We start from the raw sequence: 14687 nt of genomic DNA, 5'->3' as shown, positions 1-14687 counted from the left end.
AATCAGATAAACTCACTTGTTTCCAATGGGTTTCACTTGTGTCAGGGTTTTAATAATTGAAACAAGGCAGATATTTCCACTACTATAAAAAAAAAAATGACATGATTTAGTAAAATTTCTGAACCAAGCTGATTTGCATTGGAAACAAATCTCACCCCAGAGGCACTTTTTTTTTTTTTTTTCACTTGCTTTGACAAAAATAAGATTTCAAACCGCAGTATCAGAAGCGGTGTATTTTTTGCAGTGTGGAACAACAACCGGCTGATTCCTTGAATCGCGCAGACGTTTCTGAACAAAACCAGTTTCGTTTTCCGCCGTCAGACACCGCCCGCCCCTTCTCAACTGCGCGCTACAAGGAAATAAAGTTTTTATAAATGACAGACGCGACAGAAGTTGAGGTGGACTTTACTGGACTGACTGGAGACTCTTTGGATTAACATGCCAGCTACCGTCTTCACTTTTATCCTGACGGTTTCAACACTATGTGGATCCAGAGGTAAATTAATCTTCTGTAGGCCTACTTCAGTTTGGTTAATCATTGATCAGAAACTATAAAGAGAGAGAGAGAGTGAGTGAGAGAGAGAGAGAGAGAGAGAGAGAGAGAGAGAGAGAGAGAGAGAGAGAGTGTGTGTGTGTGTGTGTGTGTGTGTGTGTGTGTGTGTGTGTGTCAGACTGCGGATATTCTGTAACTGTAACCCCCCTGTATGTGAACAGGAACTACAGTAATTACACAATACAGTTTATACATACTGTTTTCAAAATTTCAAAAATTTAGTTAAAAAAATAATAGCACAGAAAAACCCTACAGTAATACCATAGGAGACCAAAAAAATACACATGTATTATTACAACAGCCTTACTATATAATATGTGTGGACTGTATGCACATGTAAATATGTGGGATTTTTTGGTTTATTTTTGGATAGGCTAGTAGTTGTTTTTAGTTGATTTTTTTTATTCTGATTAGTTTTCTTTTTCTTGTCCTTTATTTTATGTTATGTTATTTTATGTTTTGTTTTTTTGTTTGTTTGTTTTAGTTTTGTTTGTTTCACCCTTTATTGTTAAGTCTTTATAGGATTATTATAGAAGTATTATAGGGATTTTTTGTCATTAATACCTCATTTTGATATAACTTACATTGACTACACTGGAAACACTATTATTGTGGCTGGACTAGCAATATGAAACTCTATTTTAAACATATGGGTCAGCTGTTAAAAGATGCCATGTCCAGATGACCTGCTTTGAAATATAATTTTAATAGCAATCATCAAGTTATAGACAAAAATCACCAGTCTTGGTTACTTCAGACATACAGTAATAGTATGTCCAGTGATGCAGAGGTAAATCAGATCAATGAAATCCAGTCAGTGATCACCATAATGCCAACAAGCACCAGTATAAACAAAACACACCTAGGCTGTATGTATTCATTTGTGTTTTATTTTCTAGAAAAGACCAAAACTTCAAGTATAGCTCCGATCATGGCACTGAGTTCATCTGTTTATCTAGCTGAAATAATAGTAACTTTAATGTCATATATTGTTGTGCTTGTTTGTGCAGTGGTGTCAGGAGTTCTCCATGCGCCCAGAAACGTCGAGATCTCCTCCAACAACATGGACCTGGTGCTGAGCTGGGATCCGCCTGCAGACCCGACCCACGGCCTGCTCTACAGGACCGAGTTCAAGTGAGTCGACAGCAAGCTCATCGCCAGTCAGTTTTAGTTTTGGGAATCTGGAAACAGTTGTTCTTTTGTCAAACTACGGTGCTGCTATACTGCCTAAGTACCTTCATGGCTCTCTTTAAAACAACAGCTGGTTTCTAGCTTACGACCATCCAGCAACATCCCAAACACTGGAAAAATGTCCATGGATCAGGCACAGCATGTATTGTAAGTGTCTAAAAATACAACTACTGCTCATATACCCGGGCCTGATTTTGAGGAGTTTTGTACAGTCATAAGTAGTAGTGAATAGACACAGCATGACATAAGGTACAGGGGGCAATTTGGTCCAAACTCAAGTAAAACCAAATTGAGTTTTAGTTATACAAACATTTCTAACATTGCTAACTCTCTTCCAAAATTGCTGGGAATCACCGGATGACAGCATAGTTTGCATATGGATACACAGTATCTGCTGCACCATTCATGCTCTCCCCCCAGTCTTAGTGGAGGGAGGGGCCAGTGGTTAGACCAGTGGTTTCCACAATGTGGTCTGGAGACCACCAGTGGTCCTTTGGGGGATTCCAGGGGGTCCCCAGCAAAATGAGTAGCAGTACTTTCCTTTCACTGTAATCTCACCCACTGTAGGTGGGCACAATGAGAGAATGGGTAATGATTGATGATTAATGAGTATTGTCGTCATGGGTATCACTGTCCCACCCCCCCACCCCCCCACCTACAGGCTGTTACCATGTCCTGTCCAACCGCAGGGATCTTCCAGCTGGCCTCCTGGGGACAAAATCTCATCAAATGGGGGTCCCTGGTTTATCTATCTGGAGGTCCTGGATTTGTTAGTTAGGAAAAGTCACTAGATTTGATGGTAGTTGCTTTTGAGAAAATAAAAGTTGCTAAATCTGGTGAAAGTGTTCATGGAGGCAGAAATTATTTGTTGCTTATGTGTCCAATTAAACCTCAGTGGGCGGAGCCAAAGAACTATAGTTGTTCACAAGCACAAGTTAGCTAACTGACAAAGTTGAACGACAAAGAAGGAACTCTGGTCAAAATATAAATGAAAATTATAAATAGCAATGACTTCTTCTTTTTTTATTCATCCATGACCATGGCTTTCCTGTTTTGAAAGGTCAGCAGCTAGCTAACTAGCTTACCTAGATAACTATAAGCTAGTATGGCTAGAACTTGGAAGGTCAGCTAGGCTAACCAGCTACGATAACTTAGTATGACTAGATTGTATTTTCTCAGTTACTACCAAGAGTGCTAGGCTATTAGCTTCCTCCTCTCTTACCTCTTGCCTTTTTCACTGGGCTTCAGTCTAATGTTACTTAGCCAGGACAAACTGTGGTGCAACCAATGAGATTATTTTTGCCTCAGAGAAATATTAACTAACCCAAACCTATTGTGATTGTAGTGAAATGAAAGCATCAAAATATCCCTATAGTTTGTGAGGGGCATCACAGTCAAAATACATGTGATATCTTCACCTGTATCTGTACTGACACATGTTGACACATTTCCTAAACTATATTTACCCACTGATATCTCGTTAGTTGTCCTTCTAGAGATATCAGATAGTGCTGACTCTTGTAGCAGCGCTAGATAGATAAACAACAGGCAGTGTTGCTGCCGTCTTACAGCCAGAGATGGTCAACAACTTATCATCTTAATAAACCGAACAGTCAAATAGAGTTGACCCAGAGGTTTTTTGGTGTAAAATGACACCCCCCCCCCCTTGATAATACCCAGCACTGCATGTACAACTTCTTGGAAACTACAGGATTTATAGAAAGTGGGACAGGTGGAACCTTCCTCTAGTAAACAAGTCGCATACTGACTGGTGTCACATGGACATTAGAGAGACTTCCTCCTGTTCTGGGGAAGAGGACTGACACGCCCAGTAATATCAGTGTACTATGACCCTTTGTTATGAGCAAACACGCATGTCGACTTTATATTGCTGCATCCTGACACACTTTGATCTGACGGCAGTCGGACGAAAACCTCATAACTCCCGATTGTGATGTTCTTCTTTTTACTATCCTCCTCAAAGTGAAGGTTTACAAGGTCTTGACTCGCACAGTGCAGTGAAACCCATTCACATGACAATCTTTAATTATAATTTAATGCAATTCAAATGGAGAGTGGGGACTGTGGATCGATATTTCAGGTGATATGTGACACATCACTGGTCTGATTTTGATGAAACTTGGAGGGAAGATGTATCTTTGCACTGTTTTCCAGCATTTTAAAAATGACACTGATTGGCCAAATGGGGGTGCTGTAATTAAAGGGCAAAATTTGATTAAAGGGGGAAAAACTCTGAAAGGCCGTAACTGCTGCTGAAGGGATGTTGCATTTTGGCACTGTGTGTTTAAAAAATACACTGATTGGCCTTTAATTAAATGTCAAAATCTGAAGCTCAAACGTAATATTTCAGCTAACATTGGTGTGATTTTGATTAAACTTGGAGGGATGATGTATCTTGTTACTGATTGGCCCAAAGGGTGCCTGCATCATTCATGGTGAACGGCATGTTTACTGGAAACCATTTTATTTTTCAGCATTTTTTTGCTAAATTCATGAAACGCTTAGGAGTTATTAATCTGACAAGCAACAATTTGTTTGTGTAGAGCTCAGTTACCATGCAATAGCCGTACTTTTTGCATTCACTCGCAAATACACAAACACACACACACACACACACACACACACACACACACACACACACACATATTAGCGTGTGGTTTCGCGGCTGTACTAGTTCCAAATTTATCTTTATTAGATCAAATTTGATTAGAAACCAATGGAGAGCACTCAGAGGTGATACTTAACTTGGCTTGGTGGAAATCTCTGTCACACACACACACACACACACACTCACACACACTCACACATTCACACACACACATACATTAAGTCCCCAGCAGAACGTCCTGGGGTTTTCCTCCTACTATATCTCGTCATCGTGAACTCCCCTTAATCTGAAACTGCAACCAACGCATTTGTAATAACGCTGCTTTCGTTTTCTGTCCGCAGCTCCTCGGTCAGCAAGTACAGAGTGGGCTGTCTGAACACCAGCGCCCTCAGATGTGACCTCACCAGTCTCGACATCAATCTGTATGGGACGTACACAGCCAGAGTGAGGGCGGAGCTGGGGGCAGAGAGCTCCGTCTGGGTGGAGAGTCCCCAGATCATCTTAGACAAAAACAGTGGGTGGAGGTTTACTGCAGCTTTCATTCCACTTAAGCACTTAAGATGGCTCGACCTGTAGTTGAACCCCTTAGTAGGTGATTTGTTTTAGTCTCATTTTGGAACGAAACTCTTCCTTTCCGAGACCAGAGTTCTTCTTTCCAGTCTGTAAAGAAAGTACTGGGAATGAAGATTGAAGGTTCTAGCTTGATTATGCAAATTTCAGCTTTAAAGGTCCCATATTCTCCACTTCCCAGTGTTTTGTTTTATGTCTTGAGGTCCATTCAAAGCTGTGTGTGTGGTGTCATGCACCAAAAACACTCTCAATCCATTTTTACACGTTCATTTTGCAGCATCTCTCTGAGCCTTACCAAGAACAGGCTGTTTCTGTCGCCGTGTCTTTAAGGCTCATTAATATTAACGACCCCTCTGTTCTGATTGGCTAACTGTTTCAAGAGTGAAACGTGAGACTCCACTTTCCCTATCTGTAGCTCCGCAGCTACAGAGAGGGAAAACTCTCCGGTAATAAACAATGACAACCGCTCAACCACTTTGAAAAAAACACTTTGTTAGTCTATTATTTCTTACAAAAATGATAATGAGCGAACCTTTGTGACGCCACAAAGTTACGGAAGTCCAAACGGCTCGTTTAGAGGCTCGCTTTTCTAATATGGATTGTGTGGATTTAGTTGGCGACCGTGCGTTTTGATACTTTCACCATGTTTAGATAGACCATCCAACTCCTTTATAATCACAGAGGCAAGGGGAGTCCTGTTTTACACCATATGGGACCTTTAAATCACATTTTGAATTGGGTGAATTGAAAGTAAATTGACCCCAACCAATGTCCTAGACTGAATAATCAGCACCATCTTATCAGTCATTATTTTCAGATCCAGCAAACAAAATTAACTTATCAGGTCTTCAATCTAAATGCTAGATTTTTGTTGTTAAAGATGCTTTGTGTAACATTTTATGTCACTGTCAAATTAATTATGATACTTCTGTATAATTACTGTAAACAAATGAAACCGTGGTGGAGACGATTGGTCGCCTCTATCTCACACCAGTGGTATTGTTAGTCTTTCTCAACATTAAGACCACATTTCCCATAAAACCCATTACTTCCACGTGCATTTATTTCTCTCTGCCTTACTGAAGAGGATCAACATGTTGGAAGTGATTTCTCCATCTTCCTTTCCCTCCTTCCACCATCTGCTGCCAGAAACTCTTTCAGCTTTAGCTCCGTTTGCTCTGGAAGAACAGAACCTCTTCCTGTTTTGTGCCGTAAAGCGATCCAGCAGATTTCCCTCCAAATCCACCAGGTGGAGAAACTATGGAGGATGCAGAGTAGAGGCTGATAGAGGCTGACAGGCTTCTCGATGATGGCCTTGTTTGTTTACAGTCATTATACTAATGTCTCAGAATTAATGTGGTGATGATTTATTGATGTTAAAATGCTGCATGCAGAGTGTTTACATCGAATCTGTTTACCACTGAACACTCTTACTATCCCATTATCAGCAAGTAAGTCACCTCTCTCTCTCTCTCTCTCTCCCTCTCTCTCTCTCTCTCTCTCCCCCCCCCCTCCCCCCCTCTCTCTCTCTCTCTCTCTCTCCCTCTCTCTCTCTCTCTCTCTCCCCCCTCTCTCCCTCTCTCTCTCTCTCTCTCTCCCCCCTCTCTCCCTCTCTCTCTCCCTCTCTCTCCCCCCCCCCCTCTCTCTCTCTCTCTCTCTCCCCCCTCTCTCTCCCTCTCTCTCTCCCTCTCTCTCTCTCTGTCCCCCCTTACAGCCAACATCGGTCCGCCCAGCGTGTCTCTCATCTCCAACGGGGCGACTATTGAAGTGAGCATTACAGATCCAGTGTTCAAGATCTCTGAGCTCAGGCGGGCGTACAACTACGCCACCTACAACATCACCTACTGGAAGGAGGGCCAGCAGGAGAAGGTAGGCTGACTCCACACAGGCCACACCGCTGAGAGCAAGGCACCAACACTGTCAGGGGTTGGGGGTTTGATTCCCATTAGGGCCGCAAGGTGCTTTGGATAGAAGTGTTAACTGAATATTTGATGCTAGATGTTAGAGACAGGACCAATAGAAAACGCTCATAAAACAGGAGCGGTGTTAATATTTCCCAGCAGACATTTTGATCTTAGATGGATGTTGAAATGATGGGTTGTCGGGGCATTTTTTTGGGGGGGCGGGGTTTAAGGCGTATACCATGTAAACGCAACATTCAGAGTTTGACTCGGGACCTCTCTCTCTCTCTCTCTCTCTCTCTCTCTCTTTCTCTCTTCCTGGTCTTTCCTGTCTCTCTCTACTTTGTTCTATCCAATAAAAGACAAAAAATACCCCAAAAAATAATCTTAAAAAAAAAAATGAAATGATGGGCTCCACCACCGCTCAAAACCTGTGTAAATACAGCGCCAAAATTAAAGTTGAGACGCTTCTACCTGCGTCGTTTTGTGAATATCTTTCTGATATCAGCTCAAAACAGTTTCCAAAGAGCATGAATTTTTACTGCACCATAATATTATGTTGTTAAAATGTTGTGCTTGTTGGACTTGGCCTCCTCCCATAATGCTTGCTGGGATGAAAGTTGAAAGCCAAACTGATTACTTGAAAATGTAGTTGTTGTTTTTCCCCCAGTGGAAACCAGGCTACTGATACTGTGTAATACTGTACCGTCTCTGATGGTGTGAGAGGGTGACTTGATTTCATTGCATGTGTTTTCAATCTGTGTGTTTTGAGTTTGGAGTTTGGAGAAATCATCAGTGAAACAGCAGAGAAGAATGCATCACGCTGTAGTTTGGTTCTGGGAGTTTCTACATCGGTTTTAGCGAGCAGTGAGCTCAGACTGAACGAGCTGCTTCGAGCCAAAACCAAAAGCTCGTCAGTTGCTTATCATCCGTCTTGTGGTTGAGGATAAGATTGTGGCTGTGATTATCTGTGACCAGATATGTTTCTTTCTGTTTTCATTCAAGAAATCAGGCAGATTTTCCTGTCAGTGTTTTATCTCTGTGGTCTTCTATAGCTCAATATCTACAGCAGGGCATTATGGGTAGGCAGCAGTTCAGCAGCCTGGGTTAGGGGTTAGATTCCCACAGGTGCTACTCGTACTAAAATGTATGCAGTCGCTCTAAAGTAAGGCTCTTTGGATAAAAGCGTCCACCAATTGACTTTATTGATGCAGGAGGAAAGTGGGGAGGAACACAGAGAGAGCTAGGAGGAAGAACAAGGAGGAGACAGTTTCATCACAGCCAATCAGAATTGAGGATACAATATATGAGCAGTGCAAGTATGCGACATCATACATCTTGGGAGACGACCAAGTTAAAAAAATCGCCGAGGTTCAATTCTCAATAGCTGACGCACACGTTCTCCATCAATGAAATAAAGACAAATAAAGTTGATATTGGTTGTTTTCTGGTGTATCCATTCACATAAATATCAATATACATCTAGGCTGTGATCATTTAAAAAAAAACATTTTGTGGCATTTTTTTACTTGGGGTTCTATAATTTGACATTTTGATCAAAATGAAAAGCCTCTGTCATTACAAGTGGTGGGTTAGATACTGGATTTATTATATCAATTCTTGATGGCTGAGGTGCGCGTTCATTTTCATATAAATCAATCAAAGACAAATAAAGTTAATACTGGATGATTTGTGGTGTGTTTACTCACTAATTCAATCATTAATTACATTTTTCAAAGTGACATACTGTACATAATATAGTAGTATAACCTACTCGTGTAATTAGGAGCGTACGCTCTACTAGCAACACTTGTACTTGCAAAAAATACTAAAGCTATAAGTCGACCCATATCAGTGAATATGGCACCAGTATAAGCACTGTTCCCCTTTGCTCCTCTCCGCTGTCCGGTCCAAACAGCACGCCACAGTTGAGCGCGCTCAGTGGAGCGGGCAGAGCGCCACAGTGATGTGACAGTAATGGCAACGCAACACAAGCAGTGGAGCTCTGCTGTAACCGCTTCTCTGTCCCACGTTGTTTCCCACAGGCTGTCAGCATCAGCAACGTCCAGCAGAACCGGGTGGTTGTGAACACGCTGCAGCCCTGGACCAGGTACTGCTTCCAGGTCCAGATCCACACAGACAGGAACCTCCGTCCCAGCGAGCCCAGCAGCATCACCTGTGGGAGCACCACCAGCAGTAAGCCTCTTGGGAAACTAACTTTTCCTGTGTACATGTAAAACGCTCCCAGAATCCACCAGTCACTTTCGCTGTTTGACCGGCCGGCAAGGATTTTATCTGCCATTCATGATGGAAAGTGGGAGATATCAGAGCCTGCGAGTAATAGGATGATGAAACGTGTATGTTGCTGTTACTGCTGTGCAAATTAAAAACAAAAATACATACAATGTTTCTATTGTCGGCCGATAAAGTTTAAGGTTTTGAGTCGAGCACGCCTGTTCTCTCTATTCCTACAAATAATATTCCCACATCCTTCTCATAATTACCAATAGGAGGCTGACATGAAAGTTTTTTCCCAGTCGGCAGCTTGTATTTATGGTAAATCTGATATGACATGAACATGCCATTAGAATAAGACGTCCAAAAGAAGTAGAGCAGACAAACTCACTAGGCAAAGCCAAACTTTACCAGCATTTGACTGATTGCTGGTGGCAGTTTCCCATCATGCCTCACTCACTAACCTTTAAAGATCCTGTAGCACGTCAAGATCATGTTTCAGGATCCATTTTTATTTGAAAAGTAAATTGTTTTTAAATTGTACTCTATGTAATGTATTGAACCACATATTGTATTATTTTCCATTGCAAGTAAAGTGGATTTTACTCTTTAACTGTCATATGTAATAACTTCTGTTCTCACCCTTCTGCAGAAGAAGAAGCTCCATGGGTGGCGGCCGTGGTGACGTTTGTCGTCATGGCGATGGTGGTGACTCTGGTGGTGGTCGCCGTGGTGCATCGCAAGAAGATCTTCCACTTCCTCTGTCCCAAGGACTCCCTGCCCCAGCACTTCAAGGAGGTGTGTGTGTGTGTGTGTGTGTGTGTGTGCATGCATATGCGTGTGGAAGATTTGCCCATAGTTTCTGTTGCTTTTCCCCTTGAATTATGGTGGCCTGTAATTGACACAAACAACAAAGTCACATTTTCACAATAGAGAGGAGTAAGCTAGCTAATTAGCTCGTTACCTGAGATAAGTAATAATAATAATAATAATAATAATAATAATAATAATAGCTAATTAGCAGAAATCCAACAGAAACTCGCTGAGTCATTGGTATTGATCAACAACCCCACCGATATATAATGATCATTGCGTGATATGAGACAGGAAAAATCTGACTTACTTCCCCTTTAACTAGAGATGAATGTAATAAATTGGGCTTCTGTTAACAGTGATTCTCAACCTTTTTCATATCAAGGACCCCAAATTCAGTCCACATTAGGGCCACGGACCCCATTTGATGAGATTTTGTCTCTCAAACCCAAATCTGAGAATAAAACAGTCATTCTTCTACATCCTCTAATTGTGTTAACTTCTTGTAAATGAAATAATGCTGAAGAAGAACATTTCATCAATTTGCTTGGGACCCCCTGGATCCCCCTCAAGGACCCCTGGTGGTCCCCGGACCCCACGTTGAGAACCACTGTGTTAACATTCCCTTTCACATCGCGTCCTGTCGTCTCAACTCAGTGCATGTGTTTATCTGCAGTGTGCATGTGAGTCAAATACCATAAACAGCAGCATGAAAATCAAATTTGACCCTGAATCATCCCTTAACCCCTTTAAAACTGCATCTACACTACCAGTCAAAAGTTTGGACGCACACATTTTTCTTTATTTTTACTATTTTTCGCATTTTAGAATAACAGTAAAGACATCAAAACTATGAAATAACACAAATGGAATTATGCAGTGACCAAAAAAAGTGTTAAACAAATCAAAACTATCTTATATTTTAGATTCTTTAAAGTAGCCGCCCTTTGCCTTGATGGAAAGGCAAAGGCTTTGGAAAGAAATTCATACATAGGATCAACTTCACTATTTATATTTGTCTAAGAAACACATTTCAATCATTTAAGCAGAAGCCTTTAGATCAAAATGGCTTTAAGAGAATGAAAAACATAGTACATTCAGTCAGGTGGGTCCAACCTTTTGACTGGTAGTGTGTGTCTGTTTCCATGCAGTGTGAATGAACACAGTGTTTCCGCTCTGAGTGGATTCTATTATTTTATTTGACAGTTCAACACAGATCCAAATCTTTTTAACCAGTTTCCGTCCTCTTCTGCCCCCCCACAGTACCTGCTGGAGCCTCCCACCTCCTCCATCTACCTGGCCATGCGGGACTCCCACCCGCCGGAGGAGGTTTACCACCAGGTCAGCATCATCACAGACGGCAGGACCGTGGAGGAGGAGCGCCCTCCGGAGGCCGGAGGGAGCGACTGCAGCAAACCAACCGAGATCACAGAGGGAGAGACTTAAAAACAAAAACAAAAAAGGGGGCACGGTGCAATGGTGCAAACAGAGGAAGACAGAAACTAAGGCGAGGACAGAAGAGAGAGAGAGAGAGAGAGAGAGGGAGAGAGAGAAGAGCTGAAATGGACAGAAGAGGAAGACGAAGAAGAGACGTTTCGGATCGTCTTTCGCTTTGCAGAGACTCACAAGATGAAGTGCAGTCAAAAAAAAGCTCATGGTCGCTCTTTTCAGGAACTTGAAAAGAGTGAAAGTGAACGATTGGGCTACGCTTGACTCGCTGTACTTGAGTTTTAACGCGACACATGAGGTGTCAGTCCACAGTTATGATGAAGAGAAGAGACTCAGAGGCAGAACAGACTTGATCTCGATGTTGTTTGTGTGCTGTTGAGCCTTGTGTTGCTTGCTGCATCGCTCCATAGCTAACTGAGGGAGCATGGCACTTCCCACACTAAAAACACGTGCAGCCACGGTACTGTGAGGCGCTTCAGACAGACACATCCACCACAGGTGTGATTCTGTATTACTAAGTTATTGATGTGGAAACTTGTGAAATATGGTAAATGTGGTAAATTTTGGGGACGTTTCCTCAGGGGTGGAAAGAGAATTAAAATGCCGAACTCCAGCAGAGGTGCTGTCACCTTGCTGATATTTTACATAAGTAGAAGTGAAAGTACTGGTGTAAAAATCTACTGGAGTAAAAGAAAAGAGTAGCTCATTTAAAATGTACTCTTACTGAGTTATTTTTTTCCATGTGATCTTTTCCATGTGATTCTAAAAGGAAAGAGGACAGAGTTCAAACTAGATTATTTTAATTGGAAACATTAGAAATTACAAAATAAAGTGCACAAACAAAGTAAAGCCAGATTTCTCCTCTCTTCTTTGCTGACTGATCGTTCACTGAGAACAATTTGCCAATTTACATTGATCTAGTTTCTGATGCTGATTAAGAGACACAAAATCTGTCCTCTGTAATGGAAGTGATTTAAAAAGTACAATACTTCAGTAAAAACATACTTAAATAAAAGTCAAATATACAAAAATCCTACTCAATTACAGTCACAGGACTAAATGTAATCAGTTCCTTCCACCCTTGCATGATGCTTTCTCAGAAAAAAAAAAAAAAAAAAAAACGCCGATCAAAATTTTATGGTGCTTGAAGTTCAGAGAAGAAAGTAGAAGAAAACGCTGCAGTGTGTTTGTCAGTTTCTTCAGCTGACCGATCAAACAATGTGAAATGAGGCTCGCTGGCCGCCTGCAGGAAGAGGAAACAAGGCTTCTGCTAAATGTGTCTAGCTTTATACGTTTATAGACAGAGAAGGGAATACAGCTCATCTCCTGTGGCTGCGATGGCTGATCCTCCAAAATAAAATTCCAAGGCACACTTCTTTGCTGAAAAAGTTAAAAAGCCTTTATTGTATGGGCTACGCCAACGCGTTTCAACTTTACGGTCTTCATCAGGGCATATAGAGCCAAGTAGAAGGGCTTGCTTATATAGAGCTACCTAATGATAACAAAATTGGCACCAGGTGTGGCTCAATCAGCAGCAGAAAGTGGGTGGATATTCACTGACACTCATCTGTTTGTGGAAGTTTTCTGTAATAAAAGAGACTTGAGAAAAGAGTTGTCCCTCTGCTGTTTTAACTGTTTGCAAACAAGGCACAAGATGTTCACTCATCAAGTGTGTGGAACAAAAAGGCGCAAAACAGTAGTTTGCCTGCAGTATTAAAAGGTGAAATCCAGTCTGCTGAGGGCGCTGGACCACATTCATCAGAAGTGCTAAGATAACAGTTTTGGTGTCTCACAAAAGACCAGTTCAGCAAGATCCTCAAGGCCCAGTTACTGAAGACAAGAGACTCCATTCAACTGAGAAATGAGTATCATGCTTGATACATGATGAACAGAATGGCCAGGTGCCGGAGATAAAAGATTTCCTGTGCAAACAAGGACCAATTCAACTAGCCACTGTCTTATCTGTCTCAGGTCAAAGGCATGAGGGAAGTGCTGAACAGCAGTTTGTAAATTTCCACACAGAGATGAGCTCTCATAATAATACAAAGAGAGTACAGTACAGATATTAAAGACATCGAAAAGCATAATAGTGTAATTTCCTCCACACTGTTAAAATGTATAAAGCAAATAGAGCTGCAGTTCACAACCATTATTCAAAATATCTGAAAAATCCTGAGGAAAAATTCCATCTAAACTGGAGAAAATTCTTTATAATCTGGATACCCCAACAGGCCAGTCACCTGTAGATAAAGGGGGCTGCAAAGTACACACACAGAGAGAGAGAGAGAGAGAGAGAGAGAGAGAGAGAGAGAGAGAGAGAGAGAGAGAGAGAGAGAGAGAGAGAGACCATATACATATTCAACGTTACAGATAAGGGACAAAATCAAGCTCTTCATTTAAGCCTGGATTCTTGATGGCTCTTTCAACCTGTCTCCTCCCCTCTTAGTCACTTCTACGGCCTCCATACCCACCGCCCTAAGTGAGTCAGAGTTACATCCATGGTGCTGTTTATAGTGCTTTGCCATTGGACAGTCTTCATTCCCGATGCGGATAGCGTATTTATGCTCGGCAAACTCTCTCTTTGAGTTTTCTTTTCGTTCTTCCCACATAGAAAAAGCCACAAGGGCAGTGTAGGTAGTAGATCACATGGGTTGTGTTGCAGTTGATAAATCCTTTAATTCTGTAGATCTTGTTTGTGTGGACATCTTTGAACGTATTCGTTTGATGCATAGTGGCACAGTCTTCCACACTTAAAGAAACCCTGTGGTCTTTGATCAAGCCAGGTATATGAGAAGCCACCTAGGCCAAAATTGAATACTTCACTTGCACATACATATATACCGGTACTAAGCACTTGCACATACATGCATACTCTCATGCATATACATACATATATACATGCATATACATACATACAGACATGCACATACATACATACACATGTAAGTATCTATGTATATGAGTGTGAGAATGTATGTAGGTGTGTGTGTCAGAATGTATTTATGTTTGTGCTTGAGTATGTATATATGTGTGTGCATAAGTATGTATTTATGTTTGTGGTTGAGTATGTATATATGCGTGTGCTGCACCAGCTCCTGCATAACATTGTTAGCTTGTCTGGGAAGCTAAGCAGGTTTGGCTGTGATTAGTCCTTGGATGGGAGACCACGTGGTGTTGGAGGACCAGTTCTCATACAGGTACCTTTCTTGTCTCCTGGTAAGTAGCTGTGGACTAGTTTGTCTCCTATAGTGGGTGCTGTTTTGTAGCTGATAATCGGTGCTGATGGGAACACATCTTGAAGGAGAGGGTCACTTTCTATGATTTCCCAATTATCAGTGATGATCCG

The 14687-nt window shown here is 41.6% G+C and overlaps 1 protein-coding gene across 1 annotated transcript; it reads left to right on the top strand.

Annotated features, from left to right (window-relative positions):
• Positions 1 to 366: 366 nt before the first annotated feature.
• LOC139911517 (interleukin-10 receptor subunit beta-like) lies at positions 367 to 12111 on the top strand. Its single transcript, XM_071899066.2, has 7 exons — positions 367 to 496; positions 1573 to 1687; positions 4715 to 4887; positions 6658 to 6812; positions 8890 to 9040; positions 9732 to 9877; positions 11156 to 12111. Exons 1-7 carry the CDS (start codon positions 439 to 441, stop codon positions 11336 to 11338), a joined length of 981 nt encoding a protein of 326 aa, XP_071755167.1. The 5' UTR covers positions 367 to 438; the 3' UTR covers positions 11339 to 12111.
• Positions 12112 to 14687: the final 2576 nt, after the last annotated feature.

Source organism: Centroberyx gerrardi, chromosome 10 (genome assembly GCF_048128805.1).
Source record: "Centroberyx gerrardi isolate f3 chromosome 10, fCenGer3.hap1.cur.20231027, whole genome shotgun sequence".
Classification (NCBI taxonomy): Eukaryota; Metazoa; Chordata; class Actinopteri; order Beryciformes; family Berycidae; genus Centroberyx; species Centroberyx gerrardi.
Note: the sequence above shows the minus strand (reverse complement) of the source record. Positions and strands in the feature narration are given on the sequence as shown.

Bases quoted from the DNA above. Each gene is read 5' to 3' on its own strand.
- LOC139911517 (XM_071899066.2), top strand. From the start codon at position 439: ATGCCAGCTACCGTCTTCACTTTTATCCTGACGGTTTCAACACTATGT. The intron at 1,688-4,714 runs GTGAGTCGACAG...TTCTGTCCGCAG, and splicing joins CTCTACAGGACCGAGTTCAA to CTCCTCGGTCAGCAAGTACA. The intron at 9,041-9,731 runs GTAAGCCTCTTG...ACCCTTCTGCAG, and splicing joins CTGTGGGAGCACCACCAGCA to AAGAAGAAGCTCCATGGGTG.